Here is an 18,840-nt window from a genome sequence, read left to right as displayed (position 1 = left end):
GTGCATAGCAGAGTTCCCTTTTGCTATCAATCTCCATCTTCATTGTTGTTCTCTAAAAATTCCTGTTTAAGTCTAAAGAATTACCCAGTATAGCACTGGAGACTCAACAATAGAAGGAAGAGGGGGAAGTGGATTATTTCTCTAGATTTGAGGCAAGTCCGAAACGTGTGTAAAGAGCTCTGATTCAATTTACTGGATCTGTTCCCAATTTTCCATTTTACTGTTGGAAAGAAGTTAATCTATAGAAAAAGAATCGCACCATGAAGGTCACAAAAGTTTTATTCTGTCAATGCAAGTTTGTTTGGGTAGTGGAACAGAACATTTGAATCCTACTTTATTCCCATCAGGTTTGGGACGATAGCTGTACACAACCTGCAGGTCTATGCAGAATATGAGGGCCTTGTTTTTTTTTTTTTCTTATCATGTTGCCTCATTCCTGATTGCGGCATGATCTGATAACCACTGTAGTGCATCTTCCACACATTGTGTTTTCAAGATAATCAACAAGTCATTGCAGGTTATTAGAAAAATATCAAAGTGGGATTACATTTTTTAAAAACCATGAATTTTTACTTTGATCAGTATGTAGAAAAGTCATTTTTGGTTGATAGTAACATTTATCAGATACTTGATTTTTTTTTTTTTTCATATTTCAAGGAAAAGGAAATGAGGAGACAGCAAGCTGTCCTTCTGAAACATCAGGTATGTATCCAGAATTTAATTTAAAGAAACAGAAATTCTATTTTTGAATGAACACCTAAAGAATTTGGAGGAGAAATCTTCAAATGTTCTCCCCTATACGGTATATACTTACTTTAGTTGAATAAGTATAAATATATGTAAATGTTTTTATTTAAATGTTTTCATTCACCTTATGGGTAAACAGCTTTGCTTTGGGATGGGTTGGAGGTGGGGGGGGAGAGGGGGGAATTATAAAGTGGTTTTTTGACTCTGTGATTTCTGTTTCATAATATTGTGCCAACTCTTTCTACCAGGAGTTGGAGAGGCATAGACTAGATATGGTATGGGTATGTTTACTTTTGTACATCTAACACCGCATTGTGATTTGGTTGTGATATGGTTGTCATAGCAATGCATAAAATGTAGCACTGGCTGCTGTCATATTACATAATGCTGCATGGCTTTCCAGCACAGTGCATTGCATACATCTGCTTGTCTTGTCTGTAAAAGAAAAGAACACAACTTACCTGAAACTTAACTATAAATTGACCCATCTGAGCCACCTGTGAGGCTGTTGCCTTGTTAACAGAATCTTCTTTGCTGTAGTATCAAGTTGGACTGCTGAACGTAGTGAGGGTTCAAATTCATAATACCCTTACACTTACTTTTTCGAAGTATAAGTAGGTTATCCATGATTTTCACTAGGCCATTTGTGCACATGATTTGGGAAACCATGTTCAATTTTACTTAACACTAACATCAAAGAGACGTATCATTTTCAAATTATTTCAGTGTTGTGCAATTGAAAAAAAAAAAACTTGGTTTGAAATTACTAAAGAGCATACAGTCTTTGGGCTATATTAAAATAAACCCACACGATTTTGGTCCCTAGACAAACCTTTGCCATTCCCCCCCCCCCCTTGTGCTCTAGTTCAGGACTAACTCAACATTAACCTAGTCCTGGGTGCAGCTTCTTTGGCTTGCCTTAGAGAAACAACCCAGAGGATTATCTCTTGGCGACTTCATCGGACACTAATTTTCAAACCAACAGATTTTATTTTCAATGATTGGCTGCCAGTGTTAATTGTATCCTCAGCAACACCTACCCAAATGAATGATTACAGCCAACGTGTAGCCCAAATGGTTTTTGAATTTTTTTTTTAGTAACTTTCGATTATTTTCCAAAGTATCTGCATTACAGTTTTTTAAAATTTAATTGGCCACTCAGCGAGCGACTGAAAACTTCCTATTACAGCAGATGTAAGGTAACTGACCTGTTCCAGCCAACCATTATGCTTTTTGTTCGGCCAGCTTCTGAAGGAGCCTCACAACTGACCATAAGTAAATCTGTACGCTTCTGTTTTACACTGTCTCCATGTTCATCGCTCTACCTTTTTGCTTTCAGTTGTACTTGTATTTGCTTTCTAAACCTGAACTAAAACATGCACAGACTTGCTATACTTTTTATTTAGCATACACCCTGACTTGTCTGTTAATGCTAAACATGTCCTGTCAAGTTCTGGAATTCTTTTTAATAACAAAAGAAATATAAACTCTTACTTTCAATAGTACTTTGTTCTAATTTGATTTGATTTAATAGGAACGGGAAAGAAGAAGGCAGCACATGATGCTGATGAAAGCTATGGAAGCACGTAAAAAAGCAGAAGTGAGTATTAAAGTCTGATGTAGACTGATTCTGTTTCCCCTCCTTTTTTCCAATATTTTAATTCTTTCTTTTTTTAAAAAAAAAAAATCTAGTTTTAATCAAACTTCTTAAGGACAAGTGATAGCTTATCTACAGTCAGTAAATCTTCTTTCATTTTGCCATGAGGTCATTTCATGCTCTTAAATTTTACCTGCAAATGTAGTCTTATTCCCTGCCCTCCTTCCTTAAATTTACAGATTTTGCCTTCCCACCCACCCTGCTCCCGAACCCGGTGCAGAATATTTTCCTCTGTGACTTCTATACAAAACTCCAAAATAAATGATAATTATAGGTGCTTATTCCTCTACTTATTTGATCTAATCTGTCACAAGAAACAAATGGAATTCTGGGTTACATTTGGCATAGCATTTGCATAAAGCAATTTCAGTCAGTGTCGTTTGGTTCCATGTGGCTGATTTTTTAATAGCTGTTGTAGGGGCCTGACCTGGATTGGGACCAAGACACAGGCTTGTTCAGAATTACAACTGTTTACAGGGAAAGGGAACTCCTATTCATTCCAGTGCTGTCAGGCACTGTCAAATATAATAAACATGTATTTCAACTTTAGGCAATATTAGATTTTCTGGAGAGTAATCAGGGATGCTTCAATGAAAATAAGAACTGGAAGGCAATTTAATCAGCTTGATTTTCCTGTGTAATGCAGCTATAAAGAACTGTTAAGAAGGAAACACTTCTTCAAATTAGCCTTGTCTCATAGTGTCTGTAAAGACACCTCCATACATTTTTCAGCCATAGTATATCCTGTAAGTAGTGGAATTTCCTGGTGGCCTCCTATCCATATAATAACCAAGACTGATCTAGATTATTTTTTCATGGTGAGCGTGCATGAATCTGTCACTTTGTGCATTATGCTCAAAGACATATTCCAATGTCTGCAATGAGTAAGAATATATGGGAAAGTTGCTTGGAAAACAGTAATGTGAAAAATGTTATCTAAAGGTGAAAATTGGGAAATTACTAACATATCATTCTCTGGATTATTTCCGGTTTCAGAATCTGAAGTATAAGCTCTGCAAATATATTTCAGAATTAAGCTGAAATTTAATAAAATGTTTCTCTCAGCATTGCCAAATATTAAGAACTAATAATTACAGATCATACTGTATGATCATCATACATAGGCTATAAAATAAAGCAAGGGCAATTAGATTCAAATACAGTGTGCAACATAACTGATATATCACTAATACTTTGGTTGATTAACATACTTAAAATATTCTCCAATTAAAATCTTAATTAAAAAAAAACCAGCAACCAGCTGAAAACATTGAAAGCAAAGATTAATAAATTACTTACAGCTGAAAAGAATCTATATCAATTCTAATTAATTTCAAAGGTAAAAAAACACCTTATCAATAATGTTTAATTTCAAATACTATGAAAGATAAACTACTGTGAATTAATACCTTGATCATTCACAGTCTGTTGGGAGCAGGTCTTAGATTCTGGATATTTGAACAGTTGAGAATCAGTCAGTGGGTCGTGTGTGTGTGTGTGTGTGTGTGTGTGTGTGTGTGTGTTATATTTGTTCAATTCTCTGCCTTTTTTCTTAGAGCCACTAAATCTTCAGATGGCTGCACTCAGAAATTTATCTTCATTTTGCCTCTATGAACTCTATAACAAAGTGCTACAATTGTACCACTGGTTCTTCCTTCCCTCCAACTCCCTCCCAGTAACTCTCAGAGGATCAATAAGCAACAAAAGGTTGTTAAACATGCATTTATCACTAAGCAGCGCTGTCAGCAGTTTTGTCGGCAGTCATAATATGGAAGCGTATCTCAGGTTTTGGAAGTTGTCTAATAAGCAGTTTGAAAGCAGAATTAAATTCACAGTACCCGAGTGAGTCTTGTGCTCTGAATATTCCATGATTGAAGATTTATACCACCTGGTTGCCTATTGAACATACCATGGGGGAATCTAGTCCTAGTTTTACTTAACAAAACTCATCTTTCAGTTTTAAGTGTTCTGTGTATACACTTTGACCGTTTAAAATCGATAAAGCCAAATACAGGAGCCAAGAATGTTTTATTAATTGGAAGAGGAGGTAAGTAATGCTGCAGGATGATTAAGCATAATTTTTCGAGCCCAGCAGGAATGAATAAACAATACGGCTTAGAAGCAAGCCAAGTCGGTTTTCCCCCTGTAGGTTCTGTTTTGCCAAGCCCACCCAGCATAATGGCTCCCCTGGGCAATACAAAGCTGCAGCAATATGGGTTATTTAAGCAGTTTCCGCCATGTTCAAATAATAGGTACAGATTGCCCTGGAATTTAATGAGTATAATTCTGCTCAGCCAAGAATGCGGTAGGGTGCAGACTGCCTATGCATGCATAAATATACTGGGCATTTCTATACTGTCTGGCATCAGTGCATCCTTCATACTGTAGCTTTGCAATGCAAGACTTCTTTGCATGATACACAAGGGGAAAGCACTGTTCATTTTCTATCTCGGGTCCCTTCTACATGGAGACCAGCTTTGCAGGCTCTCTCCCGCACCCGCCCACCCATTCCTGTGGTTTCTTCCATTCAAAAAGCAAAAACACAAACAGGCCAAAACTCAGTTGGCTCTTGTGCACAATACAGTTGCATCAGAGTATCCGGAAAACAAAGGGGAAGAGCAGCCCGGTGCTTCAAAGAGATAGGCAAAACCTCAGGAGGCATGAGGAACAAAAGAGGTACACCACCTGCACCACAGCTGCAAGAAGAATGGCTGCAAGGTTCTTTTTGCAGGATTTGCTGGAAGGTCTGTGATGTCATTGGGATATCGAAGGGTATCCGTTAGTCATGCAGCCAGCATCCACGCCTATCCCTATCTCTCTTCTTACAATTAATAGTAACTCTGCAGAGATAACCAATGCTTAGCAGAGGGAGTAAATAGAGCTTTTATCATTCTATGTTTACTGTCCCGTTGCCTTCCAGAAACTGATCAATATAGTATCTTCTTAGTCCCATCTTCTTACATAGATCCTATGAGCGGCCAGCTTATCTACCTTAGGTTTCATGTCATATTAGTATTAGCGGGGGAAGATAAGAGGGTAATTGAAATATAGGAGCAATTATTGCATATCCATACAACGTTGGGAGCAAAGGTTCATAGACAATGACAAAGTTAGAAGGAAAACAAGCTTTTTTTTTTTGATTACTTAAAACAAATAGTCCTCATTTAATGACCCCATTTGGGACCAGAAACTCTGTCACTAAATGCTGTGCTCATGAAGGGGAAGATCATGTGACTGCACTAGGACTTACAGCAGTCCTGTTGTGGTCATTAAGCAAATCACCTCTGGTCATTAGATTAGACATGAGTTGTGATTATACTGCCATGGATTTTGCTGTTTGGAAACCAGCTGCGCAGGTCACAAATGGTTATCGTGTGATTTCAGGACACTGACAGTTTTAAATGCATGCTGGTTACAAGCTACCCAAATCGCAATTATGTGTCCAAGGGAACATTTGACAGTCGTAATTTCAAGGATTGGGCATGAAATTATTTTTTTTGAGTGACCTCATGATTTCAAACCATTGCTAAATAGGGCAATCATTAACTGACAATGATATTTAGATTCAATCTTATATACTTTTCATTGGGGAGAAGTCCTACTGAAATCAGTGAAGTTTAGTGCTGAATAGACAAGCATAGGATTGATATCTTCAGTAGGTGGATTTTTAACGCTTAAATCAGTATATTCAGGATTTTCCAGCAACGTTTATTTTATTAGGTGTTAAAACATATAAACTGCCTGCTTTATCAATACTTATTGTTATGTGATCATTTCGATCTATCTGCTGAGCTATCACAGACTGACAGTGTGCTCTACCACACAAAACCCAGACCCACAATGAGAACAAATTTTGCTTGATCTCTCCCCCTGCAAGGTGAAAGTTAGTCAAAAAAATGAGGCAGGAGAAAGATAGGTAGATGCACATGACCCCCAGGGGATGTGTTGGGGATAAAGAATCCTATTCTGTGGAGGTTTCTGAGAATCTGGATTATTTGCTGTCGCTGGTTTGCTGTCGCAGGCATTGTTGGAGTGCCAGGCTATCCCCTGGGCTATTGTATATGTACCAATTTTTTGCCTATATGTCAGCTTTTGTGCAAATTTGCAATCCCAACAGTGTTTTGCTTGGTTCCTCTTGTTGCTCAGAGGCAGGCAGGCAAAGCTTGGTCATCATTATCAACTGCATCATCGTTAAGGAGAGGTTGTAGGGTTACGTCATCTTTTGGCCTTATCACTAGGAGAATCCTCTTGTTTCCATACTTCTCTATTTTCAATTCAGATGCCTTTCTTCTATTGATAACTGCCTTGCAACGTAGCCCAGACAAGAAGCACACCCAGAAGTACTAGCTTTACTTTATTGTAAGGTTACATTAACAGATTCTTGAAAGTCTGAAAGTGCATCTCTTTCCCCCTCACCTTTATTGTTCAAGAAACTTGGGAGGGTTCCTTTTGAGACATTTGCCATGCCCCCATTCCATCTGCAGAGTCAGATTTCATTTACTGTATCAGATAGTTGTCTGACCTGTGGCTCTTTCAACTATCCCCCAACGTCATTCCTACATATTATTATAAGTGAAAATACTGTACAAACAGTTACAGGTGGTTTCAGATTTAAAATAAAAGTAGTAGACCAGTAAGGTAACATACATCGTATTAGGATACTGGGATAATATTTTTTATCTGGGGAAAAAAGTGAATGAAAATAGTGGCTTGGATCCTATGTTCCCTTCTAATTAGAAATTAAAACTTCTCTATTAGTACTTACCTTCACTACCGGATCGTAAACATGAGCGTGCGTGCCTCTTCTGTGCATGCGCAGAAGGTCAAAAATGGGGTGTTGTGATGTCCGGGCGGGTGAGCGGAGTCTCCCGCCGCCAGCCCTACCGGATCGCACGAGCCGGACAGATCCGGCTGGATTTCACCGCTGGGCGGGAAGGGTGTTTACATACATATGTCTCCCTGCAGTTTCCTGTGAAGTTGGAACCAATCTTCTAGCAGATGTCAAAATTCCAATATGCCTTGACCCTGAATATGCATTTGGTACTGAATCAAATGTATTCACACTCTTATCATATAACAATTCATTTAAAAGTAGGGATGTTAAGAGAATGTATCATGCTGTTGATTCTAGAAACTCTGCCTCAATTAAACCTAAGAGTTTTCACTGCATTTATATATAGTGCAGCCCTTGTTTGTATTCTCACAGTACAGAATTCGTTCATGCTTTTGAAAATAGACTCCGGAGCCGACTGATAGTAGCATCTTTCTACAGAACTTACTATGGCAGATCTCACTTGCAAGATTTGGTCTTCTGTGTATTTAAAGTTTAGGTGTCTCCCTCTGCCCCCCTCCTTTAACCTAAATGTTTTAATTGCTAGGATGATGATTTAAGATTATATAACAATCGCTTTTCAAATTATTGAATTGTTCCTTTGGAAGTGGACTATACAGGATTTAATTCTTTTTTATCTATCTCTTGCTACTTAAGGAGAAAGAGCGGTTAAAACAAGAAAAACGTGATGAAAAGAGATTAAACAAACAACGAAAACTGGAACAGCGAAGATTAGAATTAGAAATGGCTAAGGAGCTAAAGAAGCCTAATGAAGATATGTGTTTAGCAGACCAGAAGGTAATCAGAATCATGTAAATTTACCTTTCATTGCCTTGCTGCTTCTCCTTCCTTCCTCTCTTATTGTAGCAATTTCTTTTTACTTTATTGCCTTTTAAAATTATGCCCATTTTATTTTAGAATGCTTAATAATATTATGTCAGTGTTTCAGGATGGCTGGCATTTACACTAAAGCACATACTGTGATGTTGTATGTTTCTTTTTGTTTTTCTTTGTAATGTTTGGGCTGTTTGTTCGAACTCTCTCTGCTTGTTTCCAGTTTACCTCTTTAAGTTCTTGCCTTTATACCCTGCTTGGGAATTCTGAGAGACATTTGGTCGTCTCCTTTCGGGAACAAGAATGTTTTTCGTCTGATCCAGCAGAACTCTTACACTCATAGCTTCCCAGAACTTTTCTGGACTATCAGTTTCCATGGGGCATAGTTACATCTTGCAGGATGCAGAAGGAAAACATTTTTCTTTAGGGAAAGTCACTGTTCCTCAGAACACAAACTACAATGGAGTATAATTTGAAAATTATATTTTTTCCCCACCTGTCTAGGTCAGTTTGATTTCAGGTGCTATTCAATAGGAGATAATGAGTAAAAATTAATATTTTTTAATTTATTTTTATTTTTAATCTTTTATCTGACTTTGGTCCAAAGCATACCTTGCAGTTTTAAACTGATGATTATCATAAACTGAGAATAGTCTACAATAGTACATAATAGAATGCTTATAGTAGGGTACCATACCGCATTAAACATTATTATTATTATTATTATTATTATTATTATTATTATTATTATTTGATTTATATGCCGCCCTTCTCCGGAGACTCAGGGCGGCTTACAATGTGCTAAGCAATAGCCTTCATCCTTTTGTATATTTATACAAAGTCAGCTTATTGCCCCCACAACTGGGTCCTCAATTTACCTACCTTAGAAAGGATGGAAGGCTGAGTCAACCTTGAGCCTGGCGAGATTCGAACCTGCAGTAATTGCAGGCAGCTGGTCTTAATAACAGGGTGCTTTAGACCACTGTATTACCAAGGCTTATTAATCTTTCCACACTAAGCATGTCCTAAAGAGGGCTTGTGTAGATTAATACAAAACTCTGAACACCAATATGGTCAAACCCATTTGATTTCTCTTTTCTGCTCCTAACCCACAACAAAGACATATACCAGCTTCTTTTTTGTTTTAGATTTCAGATGGGCTTATTGCTGGGTGAAATGGACAACAAAATTTAAATATTTTATCTTAACAGTAATCAGGAACGGCTTTTTTGTAATCAAATTTGGGTTGCTATTGCTAGAATACACTGGACCTAGTATTTGTTCTTTATTTTCTTCATCAGCGTTTTAGGAAAATGCAACGTGTGATATTCTAGCATTATTTCAGGAGCTTAGTTATTTTCCCTTTTCAGTATAAAAACTCTTCTATTAAAGATGTGTGAGAGTACTGCTTTAGCTCCATGCCTGGATGCCTTGTGTGATTGCTGGTCTAATTTCCTGTTCAAACAAAAGGTTAGACTGGTTGCCAAAATTCTGCAATGAGGACCTAAGATGGTAAGAAATAAGTGTATAATACCAGAAATAGCTTGTAGCCAAATATATTTTAATAATTATTATTGAATTTATGACTCCTTACAAAGCAGCTGAATAGATTGTGGCCTGTTTGTTTTCTCATGTACTGCATTTTCACAACTAAAGAAGATAGACATTTTAAGGTGAAAGCCCAAGCATGAAGAAAGTGGTTTACTATGTTTCTGAGCACTTTGTCAGCTGCAACTTTAGCTCAGGAAGGCTTGTACAACCTTTTTGGGTTTGAAAACCACACTTAGCCTTTGAGTATCATGCTGGAACCAGAATAAAATAGATTTGATTTGATTGAATATTAAATTTAACTAAATCAAATGGTTATATTTATTCTTGGTATATTTAATAATTGCCTCCTTCTGCCAAAGTCAGACATAACAATTTAGGAGCAATTTATGAGTAACCTGAGCTTTCACAATAACTAGATTACAAATGTAAGAGGGTTTCCCATTTTTTCTTCAGGGAAGATTTAATGGGTCTAAAATATGGTCCCTACAGATAAATGAGGCTTCAATCCATTTATGCACAAATCATTGATACTCTGTTTGTGTTTAGAAATTTCTTGCCCTGTTTCATCCTTGTTTGAAACACTTGCACAACCAATTATTTTGCAGGCCGGATAGTCTACATTATTCACTTCAAAATGTACAAACCTTTGGATGCTGGCTACATTTTTTCAAAATAATTTGCCAAATATCAGCGCTATAGGATGTAAAAGATTTTTTTTTTCTTTTTCTTTTTTAGCCCTTGCCAGAATTGCCTCGCATTCCAGGCCTGGTTCTCTCAGGAAGTACATTTTCAGATTGTCTCATGGTGGTACAGTTTCTCAGCAACTTTGGCAAAGTTCTTGGCTTTGATGTGAATCTGGATGTCCCAAGTTTAAATGTTCTGCAAGAGGGGCTGTTGAACATAGGAGACAGCATGGGAGAAATACAAGATCTGCTGGTGAGGTTGCTCTCAGCTGCAATTTGTGATCCAGGACTAATAACAGGATACAAGGTAATGAGTACTCTTACACTATCCTTGATCTTTCAGTAATATTTTTATAGTATCATGAACAAATATTCAATTGGTAGTACAATAAGTGTACCTTATGGGTTATACCTCATAACTGAGTATTTTTCTATTAGTTGAGATGCAGTTCCTATCAGGGGTGAAATGCTCCCGGATTGGACCAGATTGCCTGACCCGGTAGCGATCTTGGCTGGTGGTTCGGCATTCTGGTAGGGATGGCGGAGCAAAGCTCCGCCCACCCACCTGGGTGTCATTACTTCCTGGTTTTAACCAGGAAGTAATGTGTTTTTTACCTTCTGCGCTTCCGAACCGGTAAGGAAGGTAAGTACACCCCTGGTTCCTATCATCCTACACCATTGACCACACTGACTAGGGTTGGGATTTGATATAAGCTTTCCTGCTTGAGCAGAGGGTTGGACTAGAGACCGCCAATGTCCCTTCCAACTCTGTTATTCTGTTAGAGGATCAGCCATGTCTTAAAACCTATGTATAAATCTTATTACACTCTTCCCCACATCTCCCAATCTCTCTCTGTCCATTGGCTGATGCTAAATGCAATTAGAACTCCAGTATCATTCACTTAGTGATGAAGGGACTGTATAGAACTTAGATAAGATGCTGTATTTCATACACATTTGGAGTATATAACAGATAACAAATCGTAAGTTTGTTATTTAACATTTACTAACACTTAACAGTAATGTCTCCCTTTTATCTGGGCTTAAATAATGGTGTGGATTTTCAAATCTGTCCTCAACAGATACCACTTTATAAGTGTGTTGCCTTTAGTTTCAACATATTTAGATTATTTCCCAATTATTTCCAAACATCTGCCTACCTCCCCAGGTAATTCCCAAATTTTATTTTATTCTAGATTTCTTTCAATGTCTTTTTTCTTAAATTTAGTTTAGAGGTCTTGAATCTACCTTTCTGTGTGAGATCCGACAGTTAAGCCAGGACGTTGCTTGGGAAAGGTCTTTAAGTCTTAAAAAGGAGCCTGTATATTTCAATATAAATAAATGTTTAAAAAAATTAAGGATAGTATATTGGTTCTGTGAGTGCTGGCAGCAGAAATAAAATAGTAATAGGTTCTAAGATAATAGATGGTAGTGCCTCTGGTTTATGGCTTGTATTTTGTTTTTTTTCCCCTCTTTGTTATCAAGTAACAGAAAGCTGTATTACATATGTGCTGTCATTACTGTGCGTGGAGTGCAATTCTTTACAAGCAGACTTCTTTCTCTAGGCCAAAACAATTCTTGGGGATCATTTGTTGAATGTGGGCATCAACAGAGACAATGTGTCTGAAATACTGCAGATATTTATGGAAGGTCACTGTGGGCAAACCGAACTCACAGAGAGTTTGAAAACCAAAGCTTTTCAGGCGCACACCCCAGCTCAGAAAGCATCCGTGCTTGCTTTCCTTGTTAATGAATTAGCCTGTAGCAAAAGTGTCATAAGGTAAGAATTTCCTCTGTGCATGTTTCTGGTGAAGCTAATAAAATGATCAGTAATAGGTTTGAACTTCTGAATGAACCTCTGTAGCAGAGTTAGCAGAGTCAACCACAAGCTATTATTTTTAAAAGAACAGGTTTCTCCAACCACATTCCATGAAATAATTGTACTTATTTGTCATCGTTAAACTGAATATTTTATTTTGTCTTGACTCATACTAGTTTGAATAGGTAGCACATAAACTTGGGTAATGAAATATTTTCTCCGATACTAAATATATTTGGAATATGTCATGCAATAAATTGTGCCTGAGTAATTAATGTTTTCTGCTTTGACAGTGAAATAGAAAAGAATATAGATTATATGTCAAATTTAAGAAGAGATAAATGGATGGTTGAAGGCAAACTTAGGAAGTAAGTAATATTTCTCTAAAATATTCTAGCACCATTTCTGTTTAATTTGTTATGTGGCTTATTTGCAAAGACAAATCTCATGCTATGTAAAATGAAGTAGCAGTTTCATTTATTTAATTAAAATGGGAAATTAATTTTGTAAAGCATGTAATTTGTTTTTGATAGTCCATTGAAGAAAAAAATGGTAGTGAATTAGAAGGACTCAAATTGGAAGAAATCCATACTATGGTACTTATAAGAAATAAATTTGTTTCTTGCTTGAAGGTTTGTGGAGTTAATAAATAGGGGTGGGTTTTTTTGGCATTAGTAAAATCTGATTGGAACAATTGTGTATTTTTATTTCTGAAAGAGGATTTATAGGGTCAAGTTATTTTGTTCTGATCATCTTTAGAATTGCAAATTATTTAGGTAATGGTTAAAAAGTTTGTCATATAATTTTAAGTATTTCCTGTGGTCTGAGGTACACATGGGGTATACTTGCCAATATTGAGGTAGTTTCGTTGCTACAAAACAAATAGTCAAGTTTTTAAGGATGCCATTTTTTTTCCATTGCACAAAACAAAATTCCATACAGCAAGTATAACTGCTCAGTCTACCATAGAATTTGAAGGGAAAGTAATTGTAAATCACAAGACGGTTGTGTAGCCCTGCGCTATGCATAGCCAGGCTCCACTTTCTTTTCTTTAGTCACTTTTCTTTCTTGTTTAGCAAAGCAAGGAATTCTTACAGTGTTTGTATTTCTAATCCTATTTCTCCTTCCCCACTCATTGTAATGCACCTCTGAAGAAAGAAGAAGTAAAGGAGAGCTACAGAAGGGAGATAGAAGAAGTTAAAAAAAGAGATATAAAGCAAATTACAGGAAGAAAAAGATCTTGATTATAAATTTCTGTTAATGATACTGGCTCCAAATTCATACCGTGTTCATGAGTATAATTGTGGAGCCCTTGTAATAATTAACTCATATAAAAACCATGTACTAAATCACCCTAACCATGGGCTAATTAACATTTGAAGTTGCCCTGCTGTCCCTTATGCAAGGAGGCTTCTCACCTAAGGGGGGAATTCAGTTTTTTCTCTTAACTGTCCTTTCAACAAATGTAAGTACCGAACTAGATTTGAGGGGCATAGCTGCTTCTCTTCTTTTATTTAGCTCTGCTTAAAAAAAACTGGCAAATTTTATTTTTCCAAACCTTTCCTTTGTGACTCTCAGCTGCTCATTCTCACTCCCATCCCCGTCTTATGTGATGCCACTATTTCTCTTTCACTATTCATTCATTATTGTCATGAGGGTGAGCTGAGATAATTTCATTTTGCATCTGTTGAAGTCTTACAGAGTAAGGTATTTCATTGGTCAATCTTAAGACAACGTTTGTTCAGATCCTAGCTGTATATCACTCCTTCAGATTTTTGTATGATGTGCACCATTCATAGCTGTAGAAGATGATAAATCTTTTATTAAATATTACATTCTAGCATTCATTCACCATAGGCATAAATTGCACCTGATTAGGAGAAGACAAGATTATTCATTTTTACCTTTCTTTTTCTTTTCCATCAGACTTACTTAAGCATGTATTTTCATGATCCCTTGAATGTAAAAAAGTTACATTATATTCTTATTCTGCCTGTTCTCCCAAAATTCATTTACTGTGTCCCTGTTTCTTCCCCCAAAATCTAAGATTTTTATATACTTGATTAAACCAAGAGATGTTGACCTTCCAATGTTCATCCATTTAGATTTATGGCCCAACTAAGCATTTAAATTCAATTCTTTTGGCCAGAGTCCAATCTTGTGTTTTCTACACTACCATAAGATGCTTCCATTAGTTAGAAAGATTTCAATATTGGGTCATGTTATCTTTTTATTGATAAAATACAGCCCTATCCTATTTGCCTAGAATAAATATATTAGAGAGACATGTAATTTTTTAAAAACTGCTATTATATTGGGCTCCAACCATAGGTATACCTTGCCAAAGATACAATAAATTTTCAGTTTCTCTGTGGATAGAACTTTGTTGAAAACATTAGGCCAGCTGTTTGCTGTCTTCGTTGATGCTGTGATTTCACCCTTCTAAGTAAATGATTGGGAAAGAAACAGTTATTTTACTTGGGGTTAGGAAGGGCAAGTGAAAGTAATTGCATACTGTCAGAACTGTCTTTTTAGTTTACTCTTGTTAGTTGAATGTAGAGAAAAGTAAAATATATTGGCTAGCAGCAGTAGAGTTTGTTTAAACATAGCAATAGATCAGTAAAAGATCTTTAGGAAGAAAATCAAAATCAAGTGGCACTTTATGCCAGACTCTGTGACTATCAATGTAAGTTTTTCATTTGTGTTTTTAATTTCTTTTGTTAGTTTTAATTATCTTCATCAAGATGGCTGATCTATTCTAGTACTACTTATCCTGAACTATATAATATTTTAGAATAGAATGCTGAATGAGCTTTGTCAGGGTGCAAGGACAAAATGCATCATTAATTATTTTTTCAATGTTTTAATACTGGTGCAGATATTTAATCTAGAGATATCTATCATTTTACTTAAGACATACGTTGTGGTATAAAATTTCAGCCTAATATGTCCTTGGTCAAGCAGTGGGCATTTAATTATTTGCAAATTAGAACATTAAAAGTAAATTTCATCTTTTGCATTATAAGAAGAGCTTACTGAGGATAGCTAAAGATTTTAAGTCCTTTTATCTTTCTTTAATTAGTCTGATAAACATCCTCCAGATGAGTTCTTTTTAAAATCATAAGCTTTGTTCCAGTTTGCTTTTTAAGAAGCCAGCTTCACTGCATCATACCCACTTGCTGTATGGAATACTGTTTTGTAGGATGGGCGAGGAAAGGAAGAAAAGGAAACTGAAAAAAATATATAGAAGCATTCAAATATCATAATTTATCTACTTTTGTCATCCTAATCCGTACTCTTTCTCCTTTCTTTTCTTTCTTGTGAAATCCTTGCCTTTTCAAAGACACACATTTTCATATCTCCTTAAATTCTGTTACATGCCAAAATATTAAAAGGGCGTGTGCAGCCTGGCTTTGAAGTACCGAATAGGCTGTTTCAAAATAATTTGCCTGTTAGATTCCTGGTAGTTAGAGCTGTAACATCTGCTGTATGGAATCTTGTTTTGTAGGGTAAGAGATGAAGGGCTACCACAACTGTACTTACTGGTATGTAAGTTTCTTTTGTTTCATAAACATGAAACTAAGGCTTCTGCTACCAGAGTGCTACAAGATTAATGCTTAATAACGTATCATATAAAGTAATATGCAGACACTTGAGAAATGATTTGTATTCATATAATCTACAACCAAGCATCAGTTTTATCATTTTTTTGTCAGCATTAGCACTGTTTTTTAAAATGTGACTGGAAAGATGTTACAGAGATTAAGATTGACCAAAAGAAGAATACAGCTAAATATTTGTTTCTTCAGCTTAGAGGAAAGGTTCTGGAAATCTTTCTGCTGTTCCTAGCTGTTGTAACAGAATTTTATACGGTATCATTCATGTTAGACCTAAAATATTTCATGAAGAATTAAATAAGAGTAGAGATTTTGTGGTTTCTGATGATTCCCAGCAAATAAAATCAAAGAATTTTAAAGCTCTTGCCGAATAAATTTATCCCTTCAATAAAAATGGTTCTGTTGGTGAATTACATTTCTCAAGTGCTGATTCAGTAGCTGCAATAAATTATGTGACAGAAATGGTTCAAATGCATAAGGAGAATGATTTCCTCTTGGTGAAATATGAGGAAATATGTATGTGTATATTTTAGCAACACTCCATAATACTGTTTGTCTACAATGTGTTTGAAGGCTTAGAATCATTCATGCTAAGAAAACAGGCAAGCGAGATGTCACAGGAGGAGGTGATATAGGAGAAGAACCCCATTCACTAGGTACGCCCACACCAGGCCGAAAGAGGAGACGGAAGGGAGGGGAGAGTGATTATGATGATGACGATGACGATTATAGTGATGATCAAGCAGATGAAGATGAGGAAGAAGATGACGACAAAGATGATAAAAAGGGAAAGAAAGATATTTGTGAAGATGAGGTAGGTGTTGCTGATAAATTAGATAACTTAATATAACTTTTATAAAGTATATGTGTCTTTAATGTAGTGTTATATGAAAAACCTTGACTGAAAATTGTTAAAAGAGGTTATGACAAGAGTTTGCTTGATTGTAACATCAACATTTCTTATTTACCAACTATGCAGAGGCATAAGAGGGAAGGATTAGCAGGTCTTTATTGTTGTGTCCATTGCTGAAAATAAACTGACATTAAGTTTTTCTGTTTTTGACTAACAATGATATGCAGTTGCTTGTTATGACTTCATGTTATGTGCAGTCAAGACTTCCGTGAACAAAGCTCAGTATGATGTGTAAATGAAGCCACAGTGCCATTGCATGGACTGCTCTAGCTTTGCTGAGATTAATACATTTAAAAAATAATTATTTTTTTGCCATACTTGCGGCTTCCTATGTACCACTGCTGTAAAGAACAGATACCCGTTGGAGACCACATCCCATAATAAATATGTATGATTGCAATGCCTTTGTGATTTTTGAGGCATATTTCATAAAATTCTGGTTTTATAATCGTGAGCACAATTAGTATATAGAAAATAATGCATTACTGCATTTTATTTGTTGGTGGTAGGATGATGGAGATCAAACGGCAAGTGTTGAGGAGCTAGAGAAACAGATTGACAAACTTACTAAGGTAACCTGAACTTCTATAAATTTAAACTTTACTCTGTCACTGTAATGTAGACGAGAGTTATTTTTAAAGTGTTCTTAACTAGATCTTTAGCATTTACACACATTCACCAGGTTTTTCCTCATTGTCTTAACCAAATTTCAGTCTTATTGAAAATGAGGAAGGATGAAGCAATTTGCTGCTAATATAACAAAGTATAAATAAAGCAAGCTCTTGGACCTGGCTTAATTTAAACCTGTGAAATATTATAAAAAGGCAGAAGTCCAAGGCTGTATCCAGAAGACAGCTAATTATGTTATTTGATGCTGACACAAGCGTGCAAAGAGCACTACAAAAAAAAAAAAAATCATCATATTGCCTTATTCTGGGATCTGTTATTTGAATTGTATGGTTGTAATGTGCTCTCTATTCTGGAGCCAGAACAATCTTTGTATGTTTTGGAAGACTTGAATGTGCTAATGGACTGGTACTCTTGAGAGAAACTTTAACTAATATTACTCACCTGAATTATAAGAACCTTGAAATTAATTTTGTGAATCCAAAATAACATAGGCTTTCTTTCTCAAAGTAAAACTGGTGCAAACTGCTAATGGTTTTTTTGAAGATGGAAAGTTACCTTCTGATTCCATCTATAGTGAAATAATTATAATAGAACAAAATTATTAGTTTAAATAAGGAAAAGTGTTATCTGGAATTTTTGATCCTCTGCGTCTCCAGTTTGAGAGGCATGTGCCAATGTATATTCTCAGGTCTAATGTGCATTTGTCGCCATTTATTTCAACTGAAGCAAGAATATGGCATTCAGCGTGTCAACTTTTTCTCTTTATCTCTGGACACCTGAGTACTAGTTTTGTCTACAGGTTATCCTAAACATAATTTATCTCAAGGCCATATAAAATATCTCATAAAAAGCCACAACTTCTCATATTAGCCTGGCTTGTTGTACTAGAGGTATACACCCTTTGCTGTATGTCATAACCGATAACATTTCATTTGTTTTCATGCATTGAAAATCTTTGATTCTTTTGTTCTCTGAAGATTGATAACAAAAGCCCAAACTTTGCTTATGTAATGTTTCCTTCAATTTGTTTTAATTTTGTCCAGTGTGACACATCATCATCAATTAGACTCTTTCAATTTCTCAAAAAACAGAATAATAGTATTGTTTGGAAGTAACTTAAATATCCAAAAAGTTTGATGAGCTGTCTGTCATTCATTAGCATAACTTTGCAGAAAATCTTTATTTTTACCATTGTGGTTTTTTTTATATATACAACAGCAACAAAACCAGTACAGAAGAAAGCTATTTGAAGCTTCTCACTCTTTACGTTCAATGATGTTTGGCCAGGATCGTTACAGACGTCGATACTGGATTTTGCCCCAATGTGGGGGCATTTTTGTTGAAGGCATGGAAAGTGGAGAAGGTAATGAGCTAGATCTAAAAAAGTCAAGGCTTCCCCTGTCCGGTTGTGTCTAACGCTGGAGCGGGGCGGGGGTGCTCATCTCTGTTTCTTAGCTGAGGGATCTAGCATTGTCTGAAAATACTTCCATGGTCATGACTATATGCCAAAGTGCCCAGAATGCTGATTGGCAGAAGCTGGGCCAAGAACAGGACCTCA

The 18,840-nt window shown here is 36.1% G+C and overlaps 1 protein-coding gene across 50 annotated transcripts in view; it reads left to right on the top strand.

The window, feature by feature from the left end:
* The window catches only part of BAZ2B (bromodomain adjacent to zinc finger domain 2B), a 249,203-nt gene that overhangs the window by 209,768 nt on the left and 20,595 nt on the right, over nt 1-18,840 (top strand). For 18 of the 50 annotated variants that reach the window (XM_087881942.1, XM_034425938.3, XM_087881937.1 and 15 more), the window contains 9 exons: nt 658-702; nt 2,282-2,347; nt 7,893-8,033; nt 10,356-10,610; nt 11,869-12,083; nt 12,416-12,490; nt 16,313-16,553; nt 17,162-17,224; nt 18,501-18,645. In XM_087881942.1, the coding sequence (XP_087738068.1) occupies nt 658-702; nt 2,282-2,347; nt 7,893-8,033; nt 10,356-10,610; nt 11,869-12,083; nt 12,416-12,490; nt 16,313-16,553; nt 17,162-17,224; nt 18,501-18,645 (1,246 nt within the window). Of the gene's footprint in view, nt 1-657; nt 703-995; nt 1,029-2,281; nt 2,348-7,892; nt 8,034-10,355; nt 10,611-11,868; nt 12,084-12,415; nt 12,491-16,312; nt 16,554-17,161; nt 17,225-18,500; nt 18,646-18,840 lie in introns of all 50 variants that reach the window. The other 32 variants (XM_034425933.3, XM_087881933.1, XM_034425904.2 and 29 more) reach the window with 3 other exon arrangements.

Source organism: Pantherophis guttatus, chromosome 1 (assembly GCF_059756535.1).
Source record: "Pantherophis guttatus breed Tessera chromosome 1, ASM5975653v1, whole genome shotgun sequence".
Classification (NCBI taxonomy): Eukaryota; Metazoa; Chordata; class Lepidosauria; order Squamata; family Colubridae; genus Pantherophis; species Pantherophis guttatus.
The sequence above is the reverse complement of the archived record's forward strand: the minus strand, read 5'-3'. Positions and strand labels throughout refer to the sequence as shown.